At 40.8% G+C, this 21,843-nt stretch overlaps 2 protein-coding genes across 4 annotated transcripts in view; one reads left to right on the plus strand and one right to left on the minus strand.

Moving 5' to 3' along the window:
• Nucleotides 1-8,708, minus strand: LOC141729795 (uncharacterized). The gene is made up of 4 exons (XM_074545521.1): nucleotides 8,676-8,708; nucleotides 7,301-8,519; nucleotides 3,995-4,077; nucleotides 1-3,773 (listed from the first exon to the last, which is right to left on the minus strand). Exons 1-2 carry the CDS (start codon nucleotides 8,706-8,708, stop codon nucleotides 7,533-7,535), a joined length of 1,020 nt encoding a protein of 339 aa, XP_074401622.1. The 3' UTR covers nucleotides 1-3,773; nucleotides 3,995-4,077; nucleotides 7,301-7,532.
• TLCD4 (TLC domain containing 4) overlaps nucleotides 7,847-21,843 on the plus strand; it is a 26,337-nt gene continuing 12,340 nt past the window's right edge. Inside the window, exons 1-4 of one of the 3 annotated variants that reach the window (XM_074546145.1) lie at nucleotides 7,847-7,985; nucleotides 12,960-13,125; nucleotides 17,632-17,721; nucleotides 20,613-20,671. In XM_074546145.1, coding sequence (XP_074402246.1) covers nucleotides 12,971-13,125; nucleotides 17,632-17,721; nucleotides 20,613-20,671 — 304 coding nt within the window. In that variant the 5' untranslated portion in view covers nucleotides 7,847-7,985; nucleotides 12,960-12,970. Of the gene's footprint in view, nucleotides 7,986-8,215; nucleotides 8,355-8,495; nucleotides 8,632-12,959; nucleotides 13,126-17,631; nucleotides 17,722-20,612; nucleotides 20,672-21,843 lie in introns of those variants that run through there. The other 2 variants (XM_074546146.1, XM_005482063.4) reach the window with 2 other exon arrangements.

Genomic DNA, 21,843 nt, shown 5'->3' on the forward strand with positions numbered 1-21,843 from the left:
GTGTGGAGTACAGTGTGGCCAGAATCAGCTGCCTTGGCACTGCAGAACGTGGCACTGGACTGCAATGTTTTGGTCTGGGCGTGTGCACTACAGTTGTCCTACAAACCTTTACTTGTAAAGCTTCCATTTTCAGTGCGAGATTCCTGTTTCCACTGGAGCATAATTTCCAAACAGAAGAAGAGGACATCACCAGAGGCACTCCAGATGTGTAATGTCCCTTATTCAGCAAATCAGATGAACAGGTGCTGAAATGTTGGCTCTTTGAGCAGTCCCAGTGGAGTTATCACAAAAAAATGTGTATGTTTACAACAAAATAAAAGGAAATGGGCAACACTGAAAAAAACCACAACCAAGATGTTCTATTTTTTGTATATCACAATGCAATTTTTCTGCAATTTATTCAGTTAGACAATATATTTAGTGCAATTCACAAAGTGACTTTTCAAATCCACTTATAATGTTTGCATGATACATTTTCATGGTGAAACTCTTCCATCTTAACATTTTTTTAGTCTCTATCTATCTGTCTATCTATCTATCTATCTATCTATCTATCTATCTATCTATCTACCTATCTATCTCTATATATCTTACATATAGAATTAGGATTAATTTTGTATTTTCTTTATTTTTAGGTATTCTTGGGTTTTGTAGTCAATATTTTTCGAGTATTTGTCTAATCAGTACGGTATGGTGTTGAATAGCGTCATTGGAAGTAGAAGCCTAAACAAAATTCCTCACTTGATTTGAAAGGCAGGCTGTCTTTCTGTACTTTAGCATTGCTGTATTTAATGTAGTTTCTTGTCTTTTTGTATGCTTTTTGTAGTTTTGTCTTTTTGTATGTCTTTTTGTAGTTTCATGTCTTTTTTTGTATGTTTTTACCAGGACTGCTGTCATAAATCTTAGATTTGAAAGAACACCATAGAGCATGATATCCTTCCTGTGACTAGAATTGTACAAAGGAACAATTAATTCACATGTCTGTGTGAATTAATATACAGAACAGGGCCTTGGGAGGGGAATCACTACAGCTCCTGATATCAATGCAGACTAACAATTAAACCCTAGGTAAGAATCTATAATAGTGCCAATGCAAAATTAGAAAATAATCACAATATTAACAAGTAGCAGTGGTAAAAGCAGGGGCTTTGCTAGAATTCATTATTAGTAATAAAGGAAAAATTAATAATACATTCTGGACCTCCTAAACTGACAAAATTAAGACATAATTTATATTTACTTTTGAAACTATGTATGATACCACTTTAATATCTATCCCCAAATATGAAATTGAAAAGTTTTAATATTTAAGAAATATAAATTTTAAAGTCATGTTCTCTGAAAAAAAACATTACAAATACTATTGACTACTACTTTTGAGAACTATGTGGAAAACAATTTCTTGCTTTCTCACTCAGTTTTTTAATTACATTTCAAAAGTATTTAGACATATATAAAGTGAGTATGGATCAGGTTTTATTGTTTCCTTGTGTCATCAAGCCATTTTCCTTCCTTGTTTCCTCAAGGCTTTCACAGATCAACAGAGGATCAAAAAATCACTAAACGTGGTAGAAAGTTTTTTGAAAAATCTGAAAAAATTGACAAAGCATTCAGAGGGAATTGTATTGTCTGAAGAAGCTACTTGACCTGTTCAGGCTGACACATCTGCCATTAAAGTGTCCTTCCCAGCCAGTCTTTCCAAGCTGTGGAAGGCTGCAGGAGGCACAGTGCCACGCTGTGCAGCTGCTGTGGTGTGTGCCAGAGCTCAGACTGAGCTAAGCCAGCCTTAGGAGCTATCTTTAGCACACAGACGAGTGATGCCATCCAAAGCACGTGTTCTGTCTTTTTACCTGAAAGTCTGATGCTATCACATAAAAGAAAATACCTTGTATCAACAAGGACTGTTTTGTTCTGCACTTGAATTGTGCTGATTTTAATTACCAGTCAGAACATTAAAACCCGGATTGCTTTCTGACCCTCTGTATGTTGAATTATTGGGAAACATTTTGTTTGGTTTTAGCACTCCTTGGCACCAATTTTATTCTTTCCAATTGTACACCATTACAAAGTACATATTTTTCAATTTTCTGCTGCTCTGACATCATCAAATTCTAGTTACTACCCTGTTCTACAGTGCTTTTGTTGCTAAGAGCCTCAGCTCACAAAGCAAAAGGAAATATGTGCATGTGAAGAAAAGAATCGGGTGTTATTTCAAAATTCCTCCTGCTGTTTGTGGTGTGCTTCATGTCGGAGATTAGGGAACCAAGAAGTTTTCTAAATCTCAGAGCTCTCTGGCTTAAGCCTTTGGGAATGAAACACTTTCTCTAGACCTTTCTGGCTTGCAGAGCCCAGAGATGCACCCAGTTACTGCTTTGTTTACTGAAGAGCCAAGGGCACGTTTAACAAAGCTGCAGTACTGCCTCCATTATGCTCCTTTGTGCAGGCACATCAGAGGGAAGAAAATGCATGGAGGAATGTGAGGTGGACACTGAAGGAAGCCAGGGGAGGAAGAAAATAAAGTGACAGGAAAGGAAAAGGTGCTAGTAAAATAGAATGTAAAGTAGAAGAGGGGGGCAGAGGGGGAGACAGTGACCTGGAAAGGAAAACGAGAGATGGCATTCCTGCGAATTCTGTGGATAATACTCAGCACATCTGTCTTAATGTGGTTTGATGTCTTGTCATAATGCTGACGTGGTGCATCAGTGTAGGGGTTTCTAGTGCCGCATGGAAAGCTCACAATGTGCTGTTTTACAGGTCCTCAGTAGCTTCTGGACAGTTATAATCAGGACAATAATACCAGTGGAGAGGGTACTGCTGCAGGTGAGGTGTAAATAGATGAAAGAGACAGCGTGTGATGAGAGACACAAATGGAGAAGACAGAAAAACTGGAAGAAAACTGAAGAAGGGACAGGAAGAGGTTCATGAACAGACAGCTCTCCAGAAACAAGCCTTTGTTCTCTTATGGACAGTAAGTAGTACTGGCAGAAATGCTCTCTCAAGTGGGAGGTGACAGGAGTTGGGAAAGTTAAACTCACTGACCTCAGATGAAAAACGGAGCGTGTGTGTTTACAGGGAGTAAGCTACAGCAGGGAGAATGAAGGTATGTTACTAACTAAAAGTGTGGCAGGATATGTTACCTGTGCTGGAAAGGTGTGACACTTGTTCTGCAGCACTCACCTGAGTAGGTGTAGCACAATATGCATCAACTCATTTCCAAATGCTGTTTGGAAAGCCAAGATAACACTTTCCCTTCAGGGAAGCATACAGCTCAGCCACTGTTAGCTGGGTACCTGCAGGGTGTTAAAAAAAGCCCAAAGCATACAGATTTGTTCTTTGGTCTATGTAATTTTTTTTATGGAAAGGGAGGACTTTTTAGAAATGGAGATTTTTTTTTTTCATTCCATTCACCATTTTCCTATTGCTATTTTCAGGGTTTTTTAACTGAAACCAAATTCAGATCCTTTCTTTTCAGTCTCCTCTTTTCAAGCTTGAGCTTTCTGAATTAAATACTGCAATATTAGCTGCCTGCAGTTCCTGTGATTGGACTCCATGGGTGGCCCAAGTAATTTTCAGACAATGGAGCTGGTTCTTTTCTCACTCACACCACTGTAACTCATTGGCTTCAGTGAAGTTACTCTTGATTCACAGTGTTGTAAAAGAAGAGTTGGCTTGCTCTTTCGTATGTTCTTTAATCTCCATGATATTTTTGTTTACATGTATAATTGATTTTCTGGGAACATATTCTGCTGCTGACAGGTAGACCTAGGAACTTCCTAAGACAAAAATAAATGTAAGCATCTTTTAGGTCACTGAATTCAATCTGCTGCTTCTACAACACCATGTTATATAATTTCTTTCATAAAGTGCTCAGGCTTTAAACATTCATTAAGATCTATTCTTACTACAGTGGGTAAAGGTTAGTTACATCCTGTGTAAATTTAAAACCACAACTGAAATAATCTTCAAATGCTCTATAAGTATTTTTCTTTCTCACCTATGTCTCACTTTTCAGTGTAGCAACCATGATAAAGGCTTCATTCTTGGCAGAAGGAGGCTCAGCTCTGGGAAAGCACGATTCTGAAATTACAGGCATACTTTGGAAAGGTTACTGTGTATTTTTCTTTTATGGTCACATCCCTCTTGCAGATTTCAGTGGGAGCAGTCATCTGACAACAAATTTTTACCATACTTGAAGTGCCACTCTGAAAGTAATTCCAGAAGGAGAAGGGTACAGAACAGGTGTGTACAACTCAGCTGAGGATAGATTACTGCAGACTTTGACTACTTATCTTGGGTTGCCTTCCAATTACTGCCCTGTTGTAACAAATCCCATCCAATTTATCCAAATTTGCTCTTCATTTATGGAATTAATGGGTCTAATTGACATGAAGTTGAAAATCATCAATATAATCAAGAAGTTTTATTGTAATTAAAGGATAGATGAAAAGCACAGCCCTATTTTTCTCTTACAAATAAGTAACAAATAGTACAAATAGTACAAATAAGATGATTCAGCAGAAGCCAACAGAATTATGCTGCTACCTGCAAATGCTACTGTGATACCCCCCCATCCTCCCTACCTTTGCTATGCATATGTGTTGATATGGAATACACTGTTATTTTTTGTCTTGTGTTGCTAAATCTCTGTTGCGCAGCTCACCTTAGCCAGCCCAGTGCCAGTACTTCCCTTCTGTTCTGAAGCTTCACTTCAGAAGCTGCAGCTGTTACAGAGGAAAGTCCTTGGCAGTTGCTGTTTAGCAGGGGCAGCTTTGTTTGCAGCAGCTGGAAGGTGATGGCTGCACATCACAAGGGAGGGAGGAAAAGGTGTATTAGTTGTGAAGGCCAGGCTGTGGCCACTGTACAGCAGGCAGTGGGCTGTGATACTGCTCTGGTGGCTCTTTATCCCACCCTTTGGCTACTCTATTTCTGATGCAGAAAAAGGTGCTCCAGTGGCATCATGCAAGTACAGTAAGCCTTATACTTACAGGATTTCCTGGAAATGCCCAAAGTAATTGTGTGGTCTGTTCATGCAGCAGTTGCAGGAGTGGTAGAGCACTCCCTTAGTTTTGCTGGCATTACACTGCCTATAGAATCTGGGCCTGTGGAGTTTGCTCTGAGGTCTCTGGGGTTGCTGGACATGGGACATCCAAGGTTGAGACTGCTGCATGTATGCAATAGCATGATGAGATTTTTAGATACCAAGAACCCTAGATGTACACAATTCAAAATCCTAGACATACACAGTCCTTAAAATCTCCTGGAAAACAGTTCTGGTTGGAAAAGAGGACAGACAACCAATCTAAGACAACCTAGATATGGTAGCTATATCTAACCATGTCTACAGGTCTCCCTTCTACTGCAATGCCTTCATGCTTCCTCATAGCTAGTGTTTTGTTTGCAAAGGTTTGCAGAGGTACCCTGCTGTGTGCTCATGTGGAGAGAGTCAGGAATCCTCAGTGCATCACCATTCTCACCTTTACAGTCAGCAGCTCTCAGGCCAGCACGTGTTATGGGATGGGGCTGTTGAAAGAGGCCATTGCCCCTGGTCACGATCTGCTGCGTGCCCAACAACGTGCTGATCTCGGGCCAAGGAGAGAGCAGTGAGGCAGGACAAACTCGTTTTCTTCACCCACACAGCACACTGGGCCAGAGGAATTCTTTGGTAGGCTGTATGCTACTCAGGCCTGATACAGAGGCTTGGGGAGAGTCTGGTTTATCTTCTAGATGCTTCCTAACCTGTAAGTGCATGATGGTGATGGGTCATTTTGAGGCTTAGAGCTCTGATAAGTGGTCTTTGGCAGAGTTGCCCATTCAGTTTAAGCCATTACCACTCTCAAGTGTCTATTTTACTCTGCTATTAGGTATTACTACACTCTCACAGTGGAGACTCCAGGTCACAGGCTGGCATGTTAAATGAATACCTAAATTCATTGTTGTACTCTCTTAGAATGATTGTGACCTCAGGCAGTTGAGAAAAATCACATTTCAAAACACAGCAGCTAAATCTGCCAGAGCTTGTTGTTCAGAGCCTTTGGCCTTTGCTTCTTAACCATGAGAGGAAAGAGTCCTTGCCACTACCTGCAGGCCTGAGGACAGCCATTTGTGCCTTTACTGCCACTGCAGGTCCTCCGTCACCCCTGCTTGTCCATATGGAGTACTGGTGTCACAGCTGTTACAACTCAAAGGAGAGAAGGGTATACGTAAAGAAACGTCGAAATCACTGATAATGTATTAAGCAAAAAGTGAGGGCTGTTCTTTGGAAGGTGAATTAATGAAGAAAAAATTCTCTTGGAATTTTTATGGTTTATGTGATCTTAAAAGTGGTTTCTGATCCTACCATGGAGTTCTTTGGATTTAGTGGCTATTCTGATTCACCAAAAATTGCAGATGTAGTAGAAAATAGGTTGAAATATTTATTTATATCAAGAATGATATTACATAGAGTAAAACATGAGGTTTTAATCTTAATTTCACTAAGAAATTAGATGATTGTATTGATACTATGTTCATATGGTATTGCTGTCTTTATTTGTCCATCTGTTTTTGAAAGGGGAGGAGATCAGAAGCAGGGATCCTCTTCACTTGTCTGAGGACATCTCATAAAATTTTGTTAACAAAAATCAATTCAAAAGCTGGTCAGCATAAGACACAAGTCCACAGGAAAGCAAACTTCAGTAGTTCTGATGTTTACACAAACACCTGGTCGTTCGTTCATGCCCAGCAATGGATTATGCCAAGCTGGCTGGAAACAGTTGGAGCTGCTGGCAGTGTGCCCTGCCCACCTCCCACAGGTTCCCACTTCTGCAGCAGGAATGGCTCAATGCCTCATTAATCAGCACCTGGGTTTCTGCATTTTCCAGATTGGCACATTAAGGCAAGCCAACATCAGTTTCTGTTCAGGCCAGAGCATTCCTGCTGTGGGAGATGTTTGGCAAGAGAGGTCAGTGTACGTAGTGGGGTAGATTACTTGTCAGCTGCAGCCTAAACTATAGGGTGAGATGCATAGTAGTACCTTCATCATTATTTTGTTAGAGGAGAATTTTTAATTTATTAATCAGAAATCATTAATGGAAATGTAAATTTGAGGTGGTTTAGGATGTGGATGATAGCAGAAGAACGTCAAGAGGAACAGTCATGACCATTACATTTTCTAGTTGGTGAAACTACGTCTATCATGTTTAATTTTGTCAGCGTAAGATTGCTTCTGTTTTTCAACACAACAGCTCAAAAATGTAAAATAAAAAAAAAGTTGTCATAAATCATAGCATTGAACTTAGTAAATGGCAAGTATTGGCAATACCTGTTCTCTCTACGATGGGTGTGTTCCCCATGGCTCTGTGCTGTGCAGTGCTTCCAAAGAGCGCATAAATGGATTCCCAGGGCACGAACGGTCACGTCAGCATTTTTCCCATGACACATTACAGACAATCGGGCTGTGCAAGTGAAAGACACAGGGACTAAAATGTTGTTGGAAGGTGAGGTGCTACGTCTGACCGGCCTTTATGCTGGCCCAGCACAAACACCATGAACGTTCAGCGGCGTTCAGGGCCCCGGCGCCCGCGCTGGCCGCTCGCAGGGGCTCGGGTGCCACCGGCGGGGCTCGCTGTGGGCACGGGCGGTGCTGCCCGCGCGCTGTCCCCGCGGCTGCGCTCGGGCCGTGCCGAGGAGCCGCTGGCCGGTCCCGGGCCATCGCCGGGGGCACCGAGCCCCGCTCTGCGCGGCCCTTCCCGGGGGCGGCTGCGGAGAGGGGGCGGCGGCCTCAGCGCGGGGCGGGCGGGAGGAGGGTCCGGGGAAGCCGCGGCCCCTCGGAGGCGGCGAGCGGAGCCCGGCGGCAGGTGGCGGCTCGGCCCCTTTAAGGCTACGGCTGCCGTAACCCGATCCCCGCCGGAGCATCCTGCGCCCGGGAAGGGTTGTCCCGTCCCCGACGCGGGGAAGGCATGGAGGAGGAGGAGGCGGCGCCGCAGCCCCCGTAACCTCGGTCCCAGGTGCCGTGTGCGGGGAGGGAAGGCGGTAGGGCGCTGAGAGGCCGGGGCTGGCGGGGCGGGGGCGGTGCGGCCCCTTTCCCCCGCCCCGCGGGGCTGCGCGGAGCGGCCCCTCACTCCCTCCCTCCCTCCCCAAGCGCGGGGCGGCCCCGGGGGCCGAGGGCCGCAGGCGGCGGCGCGGAGCGCGCTGACAGCGCAGGGCTGCGCGGGGCCGCCTCCTCCGCCGCCGCGGCTGGAGCGAGTGCGGAGGGTGCCCGCTGCCTGCCCGCTGCTGTGCTCTCCTGCCCGCCGCTGTGCTCTCCTGCCCGCCTGCCCCGCGGCCGCTCGGGGCCGGTGCGAACGGCGGGCGCCGCGGGTGACCGGGACCGCGAGGTAATGCCCGGCTCGGGGAGGCGTCCCTCGGGGGCAGCCCTGGGCTCTCCGCGCCCACCGAGTATGGGCGGGCTCCCTCCTGGGGGCTTTGCGGCTCCAGACTGCCTGCGGGGTTTGAGGAAATTGGGTAAATGGTATCGCAGCGGCCACCTCATCCTGAGTACACTGTCTTTATAAGAATGCTTCATCTGCCGGTTGCTTTGATGTTCTAAGAGCAGAAAGCTGAGTGGAGTTTAGGGTGTGAATAGCCTTAAATACAAAAGCGAACGGCTTAACTGTGAGTGGCTTGAATTTTTTGTGTTTCTCCTTAACGCTGCTTACTGAGCTAAATATCAGACGAATAGGATCTACCATTGAGAACCAAGAGCACAGCAGAGCTCCAGCACTGCTTTTGTTACTGGGCTTATTATAAAATGCGGGAACAGTCAGTAGTCCAGTGTTGCTCTCTGCAGATTGCTCTGACAAGTTTTACAGCTATTGGATTTGGCTTTCAGTTTTAAGCGGATCAGGAGAGCACAGTATTTCATGCGATGTCCTGGTATCAGTAGCAGCTTTACGGTGTAATCTTGTTTGGAAATTGATCCAACTCATCTGGAAATCCAGCCTCGAAGAAAGTAAGGGCTGTGGGCCTTAAACCTTCCACTGCACCTTCTTACCACGTCTCACTATACTGTTGCATTTCTTATTTTGATTATGTGGAAATAGTAAGAGGAGGAGAACATAAATGCTAAATTCTTTTGATGGTACAACACTTGATAACTTTCCTGCTCCTTTATCCTCTTTATCCTCTTTCATTAAGTTCCAACTTGTTTCTATCAGGAGTTCATAGTGTTATCGTATTGGGGGTGAATGAATATTGCTTTTTCTTCTAAATCTCAAGCAGAAACAGAATTGCAGGAAAACCACTGCACGTTAATAGCAAATGAAAACTAATATATTTTTAGCTCTTATGGAGTATAATGAAAAAAACTAACCTTTTCAAAGTTATTAGGTTAATGGAGTCATTTGAAATACACTAGGCATGTAAGCAGTACCTTGCCGAAAAAATGTTAGTTTCAAGTGTTTGGTAATGTTTATTTATCTAAAGACTCCATTGAAAAGCTACAAGAGTGAAGTTCTGATCATATGTAGTTACTGTCTAACCGAATGTTTATTTGGGTAATTTTGGGTAAGCAAGGCAAATGCTAATGGTGGAGACCCAAGCTGTATATTGTACTGTTTTTCTTGCATACAAAGTGGTTACACTAAACCTCCTGCCCAGCCAGCCTCCCATTAGCTCAAACCCTGTATCAGCTGACAGAACAGTAATCAATGACTATGCAGTTTAGGTGATAGAGTGTCTGTTCATACATAATCCACAAAGTTCTGTATCTTGATCAGACTTTGCTGTACTAATAGAAGACAGCTAATAGAAGATACTTGGAAAAAAACCCTGCGGTGTAGTTGAAGCTGCCTGGCTTACTAACTTTGGACTTTGTCAAGGAAAATTGTAATCAGAAGCTAATTGTGCTTGTTTTAAGTCAACAAGCACAATGCAACAAGCTGTTTAGGTTCAGCAACATGAATAATTTTTCTTGTAAATAAAAAGAAAATCTGGTAAAACCCAGTAAATTTTAATGTTAAACAAGATACAGTTGAAAGCAACCTAGGGATATGAGAAAATAATAACCTATAGATATTGGACAATATTTATAGCTGAACACATGTGAAATGCTGTATTTACACCAGGTCCTTGAATTGAATTAAAATATGACACTATTAATTGCTGAGGTAAAGCATAAAATTATTCTGGACTTGGTACTTATTATACTTAAATGGCATCTTGATAAGCATGTATGAAATCAGGCTTGAAAAACTTGAGCATCTGTTAGACCAACCACAGAGGTTTAGTGATTAATTTTTTTCTGCCTCTCTTCTTCTCTAAAACCATTGTACCATTCTCCTTCATGGGCATCATGGTTCTGCACTTGCTGAAAGTCAGGTCATGCACTTTGCATGCAAGTACCTTTTTTAAAAATGAGTTCCCTCCACAGGCTCCTTAGGTGAAAGATTAGTCCTCTAATGCATTTCTTTCAAGGGATGTTTGCAAGGTTTGTTGAATTCCTTAATCTGTACTAAAATGAACACCTATCAAAAGCTGAAACATTACTTACCTAATATAACCTAATATAATCTTCTGGTACTAAGGAAACAAAACAAAACATGGCTTTCTCTTGTCTGAGAGATTATGTCAGTGTCTTCAAAACTCAGAGATACAAGTGTAGTCGCTGCAGATGATTAAAATGTAGCATCATGGGAATTGCTTTATTTTAGTCAAAAGAATAAAGTAGGTGTGGTTAATGCTTAGTGGTTTTGCTGTTTTTCTGAAGAGATTGTACTTGACCTGGATTTTGGCTTCCTTCATTAAACCAACTGATAATTTCTTTTCCTTATGTTGTCCAAGAGAAGACTTGGTTGCTACAAATGAGATAATGTAATAAGAAAGCTTTGTCCTTGGGTTGGAATCTGGAACTGGACACCATACAGCACTTTTCAGTAGGTTCAAACTGGTAGATACTAAATTGTTTTATTCCTTCAAATGGTAAGGTTTTAGAAAGTTGAGCTTAACACCCATTGTCTCTGGTACTTTACACTATGTGAAAAGGATATGAAGTTTGGTTTGTGTTTTGTGTGTTCTTGATCAGTGGAGGCAAATGGAGAAGTATGTGGAGGAGCGAGAATACTGAATATTCAGGATTGTAATTGAAATTGGAAGTTTTGATAGAGTAATGTTAAAAAGTATGCAGGAGTTATATGCTGCTGCACTATAACAGGTCGTCAGAAAATACCTGGAATCAATTAGTTTGATGCAATGCACTGCAGTGTGTGTACATATAAATTTTAGTTTGGATTAAAAATGCATTTATGAACTGAATCACCCCCTGTGATTTGTGTTGCATAGCTGTCCCAGAGTCTGCAAGCTGGGTTCTTTTTGGGTTCATCTGGGCAGGAAGATAGGCCCTAGGAGCACATCAAATATGTTCCAAGAATTGTGGAGTCCCTAGGACAGAATTAAAGCTGTTCTGAAATAAGCACTTGAAATCTACATGATAGAGGCAGGTTTCACTCAGCAAATCTGCTCTTACTTGTCCTGCATTCTGTATTTATACCTGTAGCTCTGTGGGCACTAGTCAGAGGAATTTTATTGTCTTTAGTTCTGGGAGAATAAATAGAAAAGAAGGAGGTAGAGGGGGAAAAGTTTGAGACCATTGAACCTTCTGCTTCTAAATCTTTGAAGATAAAAGTATGTTTTTTCTGATCTGTATGTTTCAATATACTCACCATTTATACTCCAAAGTGAGAATATTGTACTTAATTAAAAAAATGTTATTATTTTGTTATTATGGTGGACTTTATCCTCTGTTTTTTCCTCCTCAAGTTCAAGTTTCTTACTATCTGCAATGCAGATACAATTTCAAAAATCTAAGGCGTGTTCACTGGTTCTGTAATGCATGTGAAATAAAGGTAGACATAAATGCATTATGTCATTGTATCGCTCTGCTGACCATTAGGTTGCTGTGGTAACATCAGATTATGCTGTCCTCAAAGTCTTCATTTTATTTTTAGATATTTTCTTAAGTAAAACTAAAATAAGTGACAGCAGGTTTTTAATAGGTATTAATTATTTAAATATTTGAAATGAAGCCATTTGACTTTTTTCCCCCTTTCCAGTTCAACATAATATAAATTGACATTTTTTGAGTTTGTACCTTTTGCCAGTCTTGGAGTGTACACCACTTCACTGTCAAATTGGGGATGCATGTCAGAGGTTTGTGGCTTCTGGGAAAATATCATTCTGTGTTGCAAATACTGGCGACTCAGGAAAAACAACTGAAGCATTTAGAGACTGACAGTTCTGTTTGGAATTGTTTTGGTATTCAGACCTCATGAAATAGCTGAGCATCCAGCAATTGAAAAGCCGGGCAGCTCTGATGGCTTTCCACTGAGTGTGGAGGTGTGTGGAGGTTGGAGTTCCGTGGAGGAGGAAAGCTCCAATGGCCCACAGCCCGTCCCAAGGACGAGCTCTTGGCTGAGCACAGTGGGAATTGGGAGCTGCTGTCCCTGCAAAGTGCACAAACTGAGCTGCAGCAAGGCCACTGCTTCTCTGGGCTGACCCAAAAACCTCTCTTCTGGGCTTATCTGATTGCACTGTTGCGTTTTGAACTCCTGTTGGCAGCAGGCAATCTGGCAATAATGAAACAAGTTTTGACTTTGGAGGTTCTTGGGACAGGAGTGGAGGCTGCAGAGCTGGCAGGTGGCCTGGTCAGTGGTCGTCACTATTCTTTCTGTGAAGATAAGATAAAATACATGCAATTTTAGGCCACAAAAATGTATACTATGCAAATGTTAAAAAAAAAACAAAACAAAACCAAAATGCAACTTGTGTATCTAAAAGTTTGGGCATACTTTTATACTGTTAATGCTTAAGTAGAGACATTGAAAAAGTAGAAACTTTTAGTGAATAATATTTCTGTTGATAAGTTTGCTGTCACAAACACTTTCTGTGCTTGCTTAAAATAGAGAAATGGAGAATAGAGTGAAATTACCTTCTGCTTCTCTTCACAGGTTGAAGAACAATGGCTTCCTTCAGCAACCTGACTATTGGCATTGCCCTTGCTAGTTTTACTGTATTTCAGCTCCTGTTCCACGTTGTAAGTTCTTGGGTGTCAACACGAATAACACCTGGTTTTAACAATCTCAGCCAAAAAAGGAAGATCGAATGGAATTCAAGGTAAAGTGTTCAAAACAGCAACAGTTAAAGACTTAGCTGAAATAATGAACACTTGAACCACCTGTGTGTGTGTGTGTGTGTGTAAGGCTGAAGAAAACCCTATTAGTTAAAGGTAAAGATCAGAGGGCAGGCTCTAGACACTGGACAAATAATGCATGTGAAATTATGTGGCCCCTTCGTGGAAACATAGCATTACTAACACTTGCACATTTAATGCTTTGTTAGACAGTGATGCCCAAGTAAAAGTCAGTACAAAGATAAAACGGTGACTAGTGAGAGGTAATAAACTGAAGAGATGCTCTGTGATGCTTCTAGTAAAGAGAAGAGATAAAAAATTCCTTTCCAAACATGTATGAAAATCAAAACTATTGCAATTTATTCAAAATCCCAGTGTATCTCTGGTCATGGTTTTGGGAGCAAAGCAGTTTGTTCACCTGCTACAAACTGTTTTATATTGGTTAAGGTTTTCCAAGGAATTTGATGACACTTGGGTGTAGTATTGAAAAGAGTCAGGTTCATGTGTGTTGTAGGGAAGAAGACTGCAGGAGGAGGAAGGAGAAGCTATAGCAGACACAGGGTACACATGCAGGAAGGAGTTGTGGAAACTCAGTCCAAAAACATTCCTCACTCTCTCTGTGTTTCAGTATTTCAATCAGTGGGATGGATCCACCTGCATTTCACTTGTCCCCTCAGATACAGGACTTCTAGAAACTTGTTTGACCCATGAGTCTTTTAAGCCATAAGGGAAGTATAAGATAGTAATTGAAAATGGGGTGATCAAAGAGGTTTTATTTGCAACATACTACTCTGCAAGGGTATATATAGTACACAAGGTTCTCCAGTTGAAATGAATAGGTACAGTACACCTTTGCCTATTATAACTTTAAAATAATTTTTCAGATGTTTCCCACATTTAAAGCTCAAAAATGTGTACTGTATGGTTGTCACTGCACTCAAAATGCATTAGTTGCAGTTCTGTTCCTCCTCAGTGCTGTTTAGTGTCAGGTGGATACTTTTAAAGTTGTTTCCATTGTTCTAGGCAGCATTAGCAACTCAAATAGCCTTGTCCTTCCATCTGGCAAATGTCCACTTGCAGTGTTCTTAAAGGCACCATCTTGATTTCAGTTCCATCTTTGAATAATTACCTATCTGCCAGAACAACTGTGTAGGATGCCAGTTCACAGTATCAGTGCAGCTTAGGTTTACCTCTCTGTTCCAATTAACAATAAGAGGCAGACAGGGAAAGTAAACTAAACTGTTCCCGTGTGAAGCTGAGCTATTGTCTATAAGCCACATCAAATGGCCTTTGAATTGCATAATAGGCTTTATGAGAACTTACCCCATGCCTGGTAGTGCTGCGCTGGTGTAGTGCTTTGCATAATAACATGAATTGTTTTACACATCACAAGTGTGCTGGAAATAAGCTGCTCCAAATCTCTGGGCTACTTTGTTATAAGGTGTTTAACTGCTCAATTGATACAGTACTCCATACTGTGTCCTTTTTTACCTCTTTGCACATTTTTTTCCCTTGGGGTTGATAGCAGGATGTAGATGTTAGCACACAGATGGGTTGTGGTCCTGGGCTTCATCCAGCTCAGGAGTTAGAAGGCATGAAGCACAAAGCATGGTTCATCAGCATCTTGTGGATGTTATAACTGAGGAGGGCACGAAGGGAAAGAAAGGCTAGCTGTGCTTGTGTTACTTCAGCTCTGCTAACCAAACACAGTGTTTGTCAGACTGCCCTGTCACTCCAGTGTTTCACCGAAACGAAGGGAGGCCTCAAGGAGTATCTTGCAAGTTCAGAGAACGCAGATGAGTATGTATTTATTCTGCAGAGAGCTATGCAGGTAGAAACAGTTACTATGTCCTAGTAAAATCTGTTGGTTTCATTTAAATTATTTAAAAGTAGAGGGTTGTTATTTTGTCCTATATTGAACTGGTGTAGGGAGTGCACACACAAATGATTCTGTTGGCAGTGCTAAGGAAACTGGCACAGAGGATGGTTATGCATTTTTATCAGCTCAGCTGGGTCTGGAAGAGGGCATCTGCCTGAAATGAGCTGTAGCATTGAAAATATATTGTTACAGCTTGGAGAGCTTTGTAATCAAGCATTTGAGCTGCAGCTCTTGGCTGTATTTTCCATGCTGTCAGTTTGTTCATTCTGACCTTCCAAGAATTATGAACCAATAAAGTAATTGCTTCTGGCATCTGAAGTATATGGACACTCAAATTGAGTTAAAAACTGTATTTGGTCATGGATGTAGTACAACTCTTCAAGTTGTGCATATATTCTTGTCACCTCTCCTGTAATACATGCTTGTACTGCTATTAAGTAGTTATGAAAAAAATATATTCAATAATAAAAAAGCAAGTCTGCAACCTAGCATTGCAGCTTTTTTTGTTTGCAGCTTAATGAGGAGTTAAAGGATGCAAGCTTTGAAAAAGATTTCAAGGAAATATACAGAGCTTGATAGCTTGACCTAGATTCCTTATTAAAATGGACTGTTGTACTATTTCCCTTTTTCTGCCCTGCCTATGGAGAAGCTTCAAAGTCCAGAGTTAAGGAGGAAATCTGCTGCCTTTTCTTTTCTTTCTTGTTTTTTCTTTTATTTCACTCCCATCAAGTGTTCTACTTGTGTATAACTTGTATTCTAAACAGAAGGGTTCAGGTAAATGACCTCTTCAAAAACAAATTACAACTGTAAACTAATGAGCTATATTTTAGGATAAATTTTCCTTCTTGTAGCATTATCCTCTCCTCAAGTTCAAAAATTCCAGGTATTTCTCAGACACTAATATTGCATGTTCTGCTTTGTTTTAAAAAAGAAGGAAAGTTCCTATCTTTTTTAATCCAGTGTTACAAGAGTAGACCTTTTAATTAAACTATTAATTATCATTACAATTCTGATAATTAAATTTTCTTTCTTTGCTCAAAAAAGAGAGAGCAGAAGTGCAGCCTGTGCTGTAATGATTATTAATTGTTCTCATCCAGTTTTTGACTATCATAATATACTAACCTCCATTCATTTTCTGGCACACTGTTGAAAAAGCTGCTGAAAATAGCACAGTGACACTCTTGAAACAAATTGTAAATACAGTCTCTTTTATGAATAATTATGGAATCTTCTATTGCCAGTAGATAATAATGCCACTTTTGGAAATGGATTAGGGATTATAACCCCTTTCTTTGCAAAATCTTCTGCAGGAAGTCACATATTTTCTTCAACTCTTGCATGGTAGAGCTTAGATTCCTGAGAATGCCTTAAGGACATCTAAAATATTAATGACTTTCAAATACATGTATTCAATATGTACAAAGACAGGAATGATAACTAACAGTGTCTGTGCATTTGTGTGTATATGTTGGTGCTGTGAATATGTGTGTGAAGTGAATATGGTGTGAAGTGTTTTCAGTTACACAGCACTGAACTTAGTTCTCATCTTTCAAAAAGTATCTCTGATTCCCTATGGACATTTTTTCACATCATTTTTTTTCTTTCTAATTACATTTGCAAAGTGGGAAAGCCAACAGTAGCTACACAGTATTAGGTGCAGCTTATAGCTGTGTTAAACCCATGGCTGGAGCAGGAAGGTTACACATTTTGGAGCCATGCCCATTGCATTGTTCTACCTTCCAAGAATACATGTGGACTGAAAGGGCAGGAGGGGCCCTGGCCTGTGTGCTGGCAGAAACCCTGCTGGGGCTTCTGTAAATAGATATTTCTCTAAAAGTGCATGCTTGTTAGCATGCAGAGTTTATCTACACTGTGCATGCAGCCTGTAAACTGGAGACTGTTGTCTTTGGGGGAAAAATGTGTCTAGCACCCAGGTAGGGACAAGGCAACTTTGATTACTGTGATGTTCATTTTATATTTCCCTTGTCCAGTACAAAGCTGCTAATTGATATAAACCTGTAGCTGTTATACCTTGGGTACTCAGCTACAACCAAGTTATATAAGTTTTCTCTTTGAAAACCAGAATCTACTTCAAATGCACTAGAAATTATATCTGAAGCTTAGGATTTTTCATTTAATGCCACCTTCCAAATCCAAACTAGACTTATTATGGGTCTTTTAATTTGGTGCCTGAAAGGAGAAACCTGCTGTTGCAGGACTCCTGGGCTAATCTGAGTATCAAATTGCATATACATTTTCCACCAAATGGGACAATACAAAAAACATTTGTTAGAGAGCTAGATGTCATACTGTCTTTAAGGATTCATTAATATATGGGATAATTTGAAGAAAACTTAGATCTCCCTTACTTTTAATACTCACTTTGTATCTAATATCACCAATCCCACTCCAATCTAATAGACTCCTTCTTCTTGGCTGTTTTTTCCCACCTGTCATTGTAAGGGGTTGGATGCAGCATAGGGAACAGATGATTGTCTCCCACAGAAGTATCTGCAGGCAGTTGAGAATGCCTTGGGATACATCCTACCTTAAGGACAGCATGGGAAGTTGTAATGGCAGTACCTCCTTGTGACTGTGATCTCTTTTTCAGGACAGTGTCCACATTCCACGCCTTGGTGGTTGGAGGGTTTTGCCTTTACATTTTATTGTATGATGATGCTGTTAATGCTGACCATCTCTGGTAAGGCGTGTTGCATGCACATTGTGATTATACAATAAAAGAACATAACTGAGAAGAATAAAAAAGAATCCTGCCGTGTATTAAGTACTGAATTATTGTTTTATTTTCCATTAAAATATGTAGTTGTGATGTGTTCATTTTTATGTCTGTACCATTTGAAAATTTGATAACTATTGTGTCAGTATTAGTGTCTTAGTTCAGTGTGTCTCTGTGAAGTGGAATAGATAAAATACAAGCAGTTGATTTGAAATATTAAATATTAAAATTAAAAAAACATATTAAATTGTTAAAGAATAAACTGTAACTATAAGTCAGTATGACTGAAACTCTGCTATTTACAGTAATCATTTTGAAATTGAATTGAAAAGCTGTAGTTGGTCTGGATAGCGTGTATCTGTGTGAAAGTTCTCCATTGAACCCTCCAAAGGGTTTGGGTTCAGTGGAGAGAGCGTGTGGTATTACTTTCAGGTAATGCCTTAAAATAGATACAGTAGATCATAACAGGGACTGGAGCATTGGTAAGCTCCAGGGAGACATCAGTGTTGTGTGTGACATTTTTTGATGGTCTAGGATTTCTCATAAAACTTTTCCTTTTTTCTGTATGTACTAGAGACTAACATAGATGATGTAGAAATTGTTTTTGTAGTGGTGAGAATCACATGGTAGAAAATGTGGAGGTGGTAGAGATCTGATAAGGAGAGGGAGAAGACGTAAATAAGTGGATTAAGTTGTAGCTTCATAGGGCTCCTTCCTATGACTGTTCACTTCATAGTCATTACAGTTTTCCAAGTGTGATGTTTGATTGGCATTTTATATGACTCTGTATCTGCAAAGAAGTTTGAAGAAAGTCAGTTGCATGGACTTTTGTTTGTTCTATCTGCCCGTGCATCTTCATGTGTAGTTCATTTGCCACACATGCCTTCTTAGCAATCACCAAAGAGATAGTTCTTCCCATTTGCTTATTCAAGTCACTCCCTGTTTGTCACTCTGGGCTCTTGCTTGCATCAAAACTGGCCTGCAGACATCAGGGCTCATTAATTCCATTGCACCTTCCATTCAAGGAGATAAAATTTAGTCTAAAATCTTCCAGACTGCCTGACCTAAGTTCTCCATTTATTGAGAATAATTTGGGATTCTGACATAGACTCTTCTTGAAGGGATGTGACAGGTGGGACAGTGCAGCCATATATGTTGTTGAAGTGTTGGTTTAGAAAGCCTAGAGGAGGTTTGATGCAAATTAACCATTCTCTGGGGGGAAAATAATGAGAGGAATGAACCATTCCCTGTTCCATCCAGTTAAGTCATGTCTACCATTATCAAGGAACCAATTTCATATACTCAGTCCTTTGCATGTTCTCTGGAGAATATGAAGGCTCTTGAGTGCAGGCCCTTGGTGGTGATGTGCTGAAGTGTGTTGGGACCCCTAAGGAGTTCAGTTATGAGGCTGCTGCTGCAGCTGGGAGCTCTAACATGAGGCTTCTATGTAAAGAGTTCCTGCTAAAGTTAGGAGAAGATATCTGTCCCTATGTCTAAACCTAAAGAAGCACTCAGCCCACAATATATGTACCTCATGTAATCAAATTTTGAAGCCATAGAAGAATGTTCCCATTTCAAGCTGTATTTAAAAGAACATCTATGGCCAGTCTTAACAGATGGAGTGAATTCCAGACTCTCCTAGTAATGGTTTTAATTCACCTAACAGCAGAATTCTGGTTTAGTGAGTCTTATTTTTCTGTAAACTACCCTCTCACTGAAGGAACAATTTGTTTTAGACACTAAGAAAGCTTTACAATTTAGTGCTCAGATTGTAATAATACAGGAAATCTCTTCCCACTGCTCCATTCCAATAGGATTAAGAAAAAATAGTTAAGTAATAGCATTTCACTGTGTTCTGGCTGAGGCAGACTTTGTATTGGAGGTGGCTGTAAGCACAGTTAGGTTCCTTTTTTTCTGGAAAGGTTTACAACAAGGATTGTTTTCACAGCTTGTCTTGAGCAGTCTACATTGTATGGATCTATTGACCTCTCACTTGAAGCTCAATTCATATTTACACAAAACATAGCCAGATTAGTTGCATAATTTAATTTAAAAATTAAGTTACAGTCCTCATGCCAAGGAAAAAAAGACTTGCTTACCAAACTCCTCAAAGTAGGAATGCACAGAGAACAGTGGAGAGAAGGACAAACATGGCTTGCTCTAACGTGGATGCTTCCCTTTCTGGAGCTGTATTCATTCACAAGTTTGGGTTTGTTGAACATTCTAGAGGAACTGAGGCTGTGTGTGTGTTACTAAGAGCTTTGCCTGCTGAATGTTTGGCACCAAAAGGGAAGGGATAGAAGGTGTGGAAAGTACTCTGAAAAGCATTTCTGATCAAAGGTTCTTTGGCTTCAGAGAACTGGCAAATAATTCCTTTCCTGTGTCCTTCTACTCTGTTTATCCCTATAAACATCCATCTGATTATGAATATGAAAAGCACCAGCTGAGCAAGATATTTTTGTCACCCTTACCAAACTCTTAGCATTGGCAGAACACAAAAATGGAGACACAGAGTGTCAGTTAAAGGGCTAAGAGACAGAGACTGGGCTGTTCTTTTATCCTCAGTTTCCTGAGAAGCCAGCTCAGAGTACTTGCTGGGTTTCAGTTCAAATCTCTAGCAAGGCTCTTGGGGCAGTTTCTGTGCTGAGGCAGGGGTTGATCCTCATTAGGGTAGCTAGTAGGTGTCTTGTGTTTGGGTGGAAAAGGAATTCACTTGTGATTAGAATCCTTCTTAACTAGATTGCATAATCTCTTACTGATGAGCCAAGAATAATGTGCCCTGATGGCATTTTGTTTGAGATGTGTATGTCCTTTGCAAATTAGGCTGTAACTATGTATTTTTGGTGTGTTTACAGGGGTGACCCTTCAATTGTGAAGCTGAATATTGCTATTACCACAGGCTACCTCATTTCTGGTAATTATGCAACATGTAAACAGCATGCATGACCTGTTTATTTATATTGAGTCACTATACCTTTATGTTTATCCTGAGCCACTGTGGTGGAGATGTGGTATATGTATTCAGTACAGTTCTGCTGTGGCTTTTAAAATTGCTGATGGGTTTGTGGGTTGTGGTGAAATCACAGCATCTTGCTAGCAGATGTCAAAGATGGAATATCTCCCCAAGCACTGAGGAAATACCACTGTGTGGCTTTGTCATGGTTTCATGTGCAGCCACCAGCTCCAGCTCAGTTTTGTCCTTTGGCCAGTTGAGAAGGTGTTAGAGCAGTGCCCTTCACTCTTCCCAGTGCCTACAGCTCGTATCTCTTCTATCAGGTGTTTCTTCCTGTGACCTCAGAATGCTGGCAGAAGAATTTTAGTAACCCTCAATACAAGCTGAGGCAAATGGATCCTGCCTGCCCATCTTTGTCTCCTTTTAAGCCAAAATTCAATCATGTATAAAACATGGCAATTATTTATTTTGTATGTTATTTATTTCTACATATGTTTTACAGTCTTAATTTTTCTGTCAATTAAAATTGGCATGGGAATTTTGCTACAACATGCTTTGGAGCTTTCTTTTATGTTATGTGGGGATTATACTGACTTGTCAAAGCAAAATCTTGTGACTTGGACTACTGTCAGTGAAAACTTCTCATGTTAGGATGAAGTTTCTGATCAGAAACTGGGCCACAGTCTTGGTTATCTCGTACTGGATTTCTCCACCCAGTGGAAGTGATAATCTGGTGATCAGCATATTCAGTTAAACTGTGCGTTAAGTGTCTGGGGTTTTTCATAGTTTCAGCTGCCATGTTTAAATTAATCAGTATCTATTTTTGAATAATTACACATTAAACTTTCACTATGAATTAATGAATGCCTTTGAACAGGCATCTCAACCTGACCACTCATTCTCTCTCACTTCCCTATATAGTTGATGTTTAATTATTAATAGGAAATGAGCAGTTATGTCAGATGATGTAGAGCCCTGCCTGAGGATAGCTAATATAAAAGAGATCAAGGCACACTGGACTTCAGAAAGGCACAGGGGTAAAGTCTTTGATTTGGAACCTTGGTCAATAATATTCCAGTCCAAAGTACTCATTTGCAGAAAGTAGGGACAGAAATTGCTTGTTCCAGTAGAGA

This window comes from Zonotrichia albicollis, chromosome 8 (genome assembly GCF_047830755.1).
Source record: "Zonotrichia albicollis isolate bZonAlb1 chromosome 8, bZonAlb1.hap1, whole genome shotgun sequence".
Taxonomy (NCBI): domain Eukaryota; kingdom Metazoa; phylum Chordata; class Aves; order Passeriformes; family Passerellidae; genus Zonotrichia; species Zonotrichia albicollis.

Excerpts from the sequence above, each read along its gene's own strand:
- LOC141729795 (XM_074545521.1), bottom strand. The coding sequence starts at position 8,708 with ATGGTAGATCCTATTCGTCTGATATTTAGCTCA. Across the intron at positions 8,520-8,675 it reads TTCGTCTGATATTTAGCTCA|TGTACTCAGGATGAGGTGGC; the intron begins GTAAGCAGCGTT and ends TTATAAAGACAG.